This window comes from Physeter macrocephalus, chromosome 20 (assembly GCF_002837175.3).
Source record: "Physeter macrocephalus isolate SW-GA chromosome 20, ASM283717v5, whole genome shotgun sequence".
In the NCBI taxonomy this organism is placed as follows: Eukaryota; Metazoa; Chordata; class Mammalia; order Artiodactyla; family Physeteridae; genus Physeter; species Physeter macrocephalus.
Genome location: NC_041233.1, coordinates 24,101,558 through 24,108,362, shown reverse-complemented (window position 1 = coordinate 24,108,362; position 6,805 = coordinate 24,101,558). Strand labels below are relative to the sequence as shown.

The 6,805-nt window shown below is 37.0% G+C and overlaps 1 protein-coding gene across 2 annotated transcripts in view; it reads left to right on the top strand.

The window, feature by feature from the left end:
- MICU1 (mitochondrial calcium uptake 1) overlaps positions 1 to 6,805 on the top strand; it is a 202,499-nt gene that overhangs the window by 31,496 nt on the left and 164,198 nt on the right. For both annotated transcript variants that reach the window (XM_055081391.1, XM_024132038.3), the window contains exon 2: positions 4,634 to 4,795. In XM_055081391.1, coding sequence (XP_054937366.1) covers positions 4,635 to 4,795 — 161 coding nt within the window. In that variant the 5' untranslated portion in view covers position 4,634. The remainder of the gene's footprint in view (positions 1 to 4,633; positions 4,796 to 6,805) is intronic.

Below are 6,805 nucleotides of genomic sequence, written 5' to 3'. Positions count from 1 at the left end.
GAGATATGGATATATATGTGTATATATATATATATATATATATATATAGCTGATTCACTTTGTTCTAAAGCAGAAACTAACACACCATTGTAAAGCAATTAAAGTCCAATAAAGATGTTAAAAAAAAAAATCTCCCTGTCTCATATCTCACCCATCTCCCACCCCCGCCGGCACTATTGCTATTACTATTTTGTGTGTCCTTCCAAAATTAATTAATAAGAACATACAAATATGCATTCTTGTTTCCTCTCTTTTTACATGAAAGATAGCATAGTATATATGTTGTCCCACACCTTGATTTATTAAGATAACAGTATGTCTTGAAAATCTTTCCAAATCTATACATAGTTTTTACATTTTCTTTTTATTGCTATGTGGTATTGCCTTGTATATATTGATATTTATCGTAGTGTAACCAGTTCTCTCTGGTGATCACTGGGGTGGTTTTTAGTCTTTTGCTGTTTGTTACAAACCATGTTGCAATGAATGTTTGCGTGTGTAGTTTCAAAGGTGTGCAAGTATATCAGTAGCGTATTGTATCAGAAGTGGAATTGCTGGGTCAATATATGCAGTTTATATAGGTGATTTTGATGGATATTACCAAATTGCCCTCTGTAGATTGTACCAATTTACACATTCCTCAGCAGTGCCATTTCTACAGCATTGCCAACTAGTATGTTTTAAAACTTTTGGATTTTGCCAGCTTAATGAGGGAAAAACAGTTTGTCAGTATAGTTTTAATTTGCATTGTCTTATTATGTTTGATATTAAGTATATTTTCATAGATTATAGAGCCATGTTTACTTTTGTTTTGCAACTGTCTTTTTATATCTTTAGCCCAACTTTCTGTTATTTTGTGAAATAATATTTTAATACTTTTTAATGGTTATCATTTTTAATATTTATATTACATTGTATTCTGTCATTATAACATTGTTTATCTTTCTGTAATTGGACACTTGATCTCCTTTTGATGTGTGGCTATTATATTTATCTTTCTGGGAACAGTTTTGAAAAGGTTTCCCCCCCTTATGTTATTTATTTGGGAATCAAGAATTTTGGGATCTATTGTAGGTTTTTGTACTAATTAGCTATGAGTAAACTACATAACTTATCTAGATCTTAGTTGCTTCACCTGTAAAATAAGGATGTTGAATTAAGTGATTTTCTGGTTCTGTGATCCTTTGAAAGTTACCAAAAGCAATACATTAAGCATGATAGTTTAAAATTAATAGATACAGAAACACAGCAGTGATATACTGTTACAGATTTTTTGTTTTTTTGTTTTTTTTTTAAAAAACAACTTGTTCTGTTTCTTGTTGGATAGATAATGCTTTTCTTTGGTAACAAGATTATCTTTTACTTGCTTCTCTTGATTAGAAATACCTCTTCATCTTTTTTCGATTGCAATCAAAGCTATTTTTTAGAGGCATGCCTTTTTTTGGGAGAAGGATGGGGACTGTTAGGAAAGAGAAAAATGCACTGGTTTTGATTTAATTTAATCCATGTCATAAATGTCCATGTTAATCTTCATTACTGCATAACTGCTGCCAGTTGGCCTATTCAGTTTTCCAGACTCAGTTGGAAAGCTGATCTCCTTAAATCTGTTTAAACGGTCTCTCATCAAAAATTAACACATTCAACTAGTTACACTATTTCTTCAGTACAAAGCTGAGAATTAAATTATAATAGAGCCTGTTCTCAGTGGGATAATTTTTTTCCTCTGTTTACTTGGCATCTATTGGAAATTACACTAGAGAAGATGACTAGATATATATTGATGTGTACTTTGGGGAATGAGATTAAAACCAGTGGTGAAATGAGATGTAGACAGTAACATTTGAATTACAACGTCAGATGTAAGTGGAATGTTAGTATAACTCAGAACCTCGAAAGTTTAAAATTCTCTGGAGCCATAGCATACAGATATGGATTCTCAAAGCTAATAAATCTTGAATATATGATATGGTCTTAGTCCCTCCCCCCCCAATTGAAATAGATTAAATTTTGCCATACCTTTTTTCACTAGAGGTATGAGAACATTAAAGAGATAAAAGAAACCCTAAAGCTCCTGTAGGCAGTTCTCTCATCAATGGGTATACTCTTCTCTGAGGAGGAGAGATGAACTTCCTTTGTGCATAACTGTTTAGTAGTAGAGTTGAGACTAGATCTTGGGTCATTGGATTCCTATTCCATTTCACTTTCTACCATATTCCTTAGTGTTGTCATTATTTTAATTTCTTTCCCCTTTTTGTCTTCCACATCTCCTAAGCAGTTAGATTTTTTTTTTTTTGCCACACCACACGACTTGCAGGATTGCAGTTCCCCAACCAGGGATTGAACCCGGGCGCTCAGCAGTGAGAGTGCAGAGTCCTAACCACTGGACCACCAGGGAATTCCAATGCAGTTAGATATTGATGTATGTCAAACACTGATATCTGATAGTTTTGTTTCTCTTTGGAAAATTTTATTTTATTTTATTTTTGGTTTCTATACTTAACCATCCTGATCTAGGTGCTCATCACAATACTTTTGGTTATTAGCTGCCTCTGACTATACTCATTACTTCCCTGTTAGCTCTCTCTGCCTATGGTTCTTTGTAGTTTATTCTATTCACTGCTATTAGATAGATTGGAATTCTTTTAAAAATGTTTGCATCATGTTATTTTCCTTTTAAGGACTTCAGTGGCTTCCTGTTTGTTGTATATGTGATCAAAATTCTCAGTCCATCATTCAAAGGATCTTCTCAAGTGATCATGGCTTTCCTATTTGATCATTTATATATTCTCCATATCTGATCAGATGTTGTAAACTTATCTTCCAGCCTTATACCCCTTGCCTAGTCCAGCTTTTGAACTGGTTATTTGTCTTTCACATTGAGAACTTTCAAATGTTCTTTTCTGGGCTTCCCTGGTGGCACAGTGGTTGAGGGTCCGCCTGCCGATGCAGGGGACGCGGGTTCGTGCCCCGGTCCGGGAGGATCCCACGTGCTGCGGAGCGGCTGGGCTCGTGAGCCATGGCTGCTGGGCCTGTGCGTCCGGAGCCTGTGCTCCGCAACGGAAGAGGCCACAACAGTGAGAGGACCGCGTACCACACACACACACACACACACACACACACACCGGAGCCTGTGCTCCGCAACGGAAGAGGCCACAACAGTGAGAGGACCGCGTACCACACACACACACACACACACACACACACACACACAAGTTCTTTTCTTTCTGTTGTCAATGATGAATAATGTTTTCTCCAGATATGAATGTTTTAGTTGTGCTTGTCTTTGTTACAGACGAAAGCAGTGCTATGTATGAATGCACTTGTGGGTTTGGAAAATGTTAATTTAAAAATGAATCAGAAGTTGACGGATGGAAGAAAACATAAAAGACAATCTCCTTGGTGCTGGAATTTGCTAGAGTATGTGCAATAAAATGAGGTGATTTCTAGGATTGGAAGGGATGTAAGAATTGTGGTGCTGAAGCTTAGGTCATAGCTTATAGGAGAAAAAATTAATTATTTGCCACTTTATCTTTAAGGGCAAGATTTAGCTCCAACTTTGGCATTGGACCTAGGTTGAATGAAGGAGGCTAGGAGAAAAGGTTTACTTAAGAGATTATAGGCATAGGTCCCAGAGAAGAATCAGTAACCACCTTGGTGATGTTAGGAGACAGCTAAATAGTCTAACTTGACCTGAACCCAAACAATAAAAGACATAGTTTTCTTAGTGTATTGGGGTTGAGAAATGTACTTAAATGTTCAGAGCCAGTACCTGTATAATTTGCAACTTGACATTTTTCATGTTAAAGTAAAATAGTTAAATATTTTAAGCAGCTGTAATGTAACAGGCTCTGTGTTAGACTGTTTTCAAAGAGGAAAAGAATAATTTTGGCCTTAAAGGAAGCTCAGAACCAATTGTGTATGTTAGGGGTCGGGGGGAGGCAAAGTTATGTATGAACAAATACGTGAATATGTGAATATACATACAAAGTGCAAGGTAATTTAAATCAGGAAGAAATAAACTATGCTTTGAGAAAATCAAAGGGGAGAAGTATGGATACTTTGTGTGATTTGAGTGAACTGTCACTACAAAAAGTCATGTAATCAAGAAGAAATGTCTGTTTCTCCTTCAGTCACCTGTAGATGGCTTTACAGTGAGTTCTTTTGGTGTAGCACTTTAGTAAATTTCTCTGACATCCATGGCTGCGTCCTCACCAGAGTGTCCGGATCTCAACCCTGTTGGGAGTGTCCTGTTTACAGATTTATTCCTTTCTTGTTGCTCTGCAACAGCCCTTTAAGTAGTGACTGCTCCCTGTATCTAATGTCTCTTTACCCCTTAGTACTTAATTGCCTGTTGTAATTAATAATGCTTTGTATTAAATTTTCCCTGTTCAAATTACCATGTGGTTTCTTCTAATTGTACCTTGACTGATATATAAGGTTTGTAGTAGTAGTACTTTTCTCATCAGATTGTTCTGAGGATTAAATGGGATAATACATAGTATTGCCAAGTGTTTAGGAATACTGTCTGCCATTAAGTACTTAGTATTTGTTGGTGATGTTAATACTGTAATTATCATCATCATCACTGTCACTGCCACCAACTAGGAATAACATTTCTACTTTTTGTCCACAGGATGTTTCGTCTTAACTCTCTTTCTGCATTGGCAGAGCTGGCAGTGGGCTCTCGATGGTACCATGGAGCATCACAGCCCACCCAGATCAGGCGACGGCTGATGATGGTGGCTTTTCTTGGAGCATCTGCAGTAACTGCAAGTACTGGTCTCTTGTGGAAGAGGTGAGTGTTATCTGAGCATCCTGTTCCTGCATGTACTTTTATTCTTCCAGTTGTCTCTGTTATCTAAAAGGGATTGATTTCTGGCTTGACTTTGCATCGAAATTTCTTTGCTAAATCATTTGGCATTGATAATATTTGTCTATGAAATAAGATGTTTCAGGGAATTAGGCTATCATGTCAAAGCAACAAATAGGAAATATTCTGCTTCAAGGTCTGCCTGTCTTTTATAGAGTGAAAAAGAAGTTGGGAGGGGTATAATAAACAAAGAGTCCATGGCTTTTTATTGGCTGAGTCCTTGTCAGGAAAGAAAAGGTGTCTTTCTTCTTCCTGTTGGGCTCTGCTATCATCACAGAGTGTGAGAGCTCCCCCTGACTCTAATTGAGGCTTCTGTTTATTAATTTTTTACATTTCCCCCATTTGACCAAGATCTTTCTCTGAAAGCATTGCTGATCAAGAATCAGGTTTTCTACTGTCAGTGAGTTTTCATATTTCAGTGCCAGGGAGGAACTTTCCTGGGTCTAATGTCTAATGTTGGAGAGGAAGTGCATAGATTGGAAACCTGTTGAGGTCACATTTGAGTAACAAGGAGGTGTAAGAGGGAGAACTCTCATGCACGTTTTATCTGAAGTTCACTGTTACCAAGATCATAGACATTGGAAATCATCTGAAACATTGTCATCATTAAAGGTTTCGGCAACACATTTCCAACAGGCCTTGTTCAGATATCTTGGGATAGCTGTCTCATCAGATGTTGTCTCCTTCAATTGCAGGAAATCTTTGGTTTCAGGTCACCAGATGATGTGCAGGTACAGTCAGGGTTTGGCGCCTTCTTTAGGTTTGTGACGTGAATCTAATAGTCTCTTCCTTGGAGTTTGGCAGCACAAGGGTTGGTTAGCAGTACCCGATAGAGGCCTCTCCAGCAAGCTTGAAGAGAGTTCTTCTGGAGGTGTCTTTTCCAATAGACAGAATCTCCAGGTGCAAGGTGTGATGCTTAAGGTCTTCATCTCCAAACAGTGCACTGTGAAAATATTGCTTTACCAAAGCATGATTATTTTTAATAGAAGCAATTAGGTCTTTGGAATATTAGATTATCTCTTCTTTTATCAGCTGTAGGTCAGAAGAAGCAGGAGACAAGTGCATTGGGCATCCTATGACTGTTTCAAAGGGTGAGAGTTTATGAGTTCCAAAAGGGGTGGATCTGAGATTTAGAAGGACCAGTGACAATGCTTTGGCCAAGGTATTTGGAGGGCCTCTACAAATTTTGCCAATAGAGTCTTAGTAATGCCTTTAGTCCTTTTCACTAAACCAGAGGGTGGTAAGCACAGTGAAGGTCTTGTAAAACAGCCTAAATTACATGTTAAGGTTCAGTCACTAAATAGTGTAGGAGTTTGAAGGAATAGAGTCATTACCTTGGCTGAGTAAGTAGGGAAAATCTTTATAGAATAGATTATCAGTTTCAATCTCTAGTTAGCCCAAGGGGCCTTTCCTGAACATTCACTTTTTGTCTTGCTGTTCATAATAGAATGAACATGGGAAGCCCATCAGATGATTTGTCTTCATGTAGAATTTTCTTTCAAGTGCAAGTTTTTATCTAAATACCTGTTTGTGATTCTTTTGGTCTCACATTTTTTCTTTCAGTGCATTTTTTGTTGTTGTTGTGGTAAAAAATATGTATAACATAAAATTCACCATCCTGCAATATAATCTTTAAAAACTGTGAATCACTGTATTGTATATCTGTAACTTACTGTACATCAACTATACTTCAGTTTTATACAGTAGGTTCTTATTAGTTATCTATTTTATATATAGTAGTGTGTATATGTCAGTCCCAGTCTCCCAATTTATGCCTTTCCCCACTTTCCCCCTTGGTAACCATAAGTTTGTTTTCTACATCTGTGACTCAATTTCTGTTTTGTAAATAGGTACATTTGTACCCTTTTTTTTAGATTCCACATATAAGCGATATCATATGATATTTGTCTTTCTCTGTCTGACTTACTTCACTCA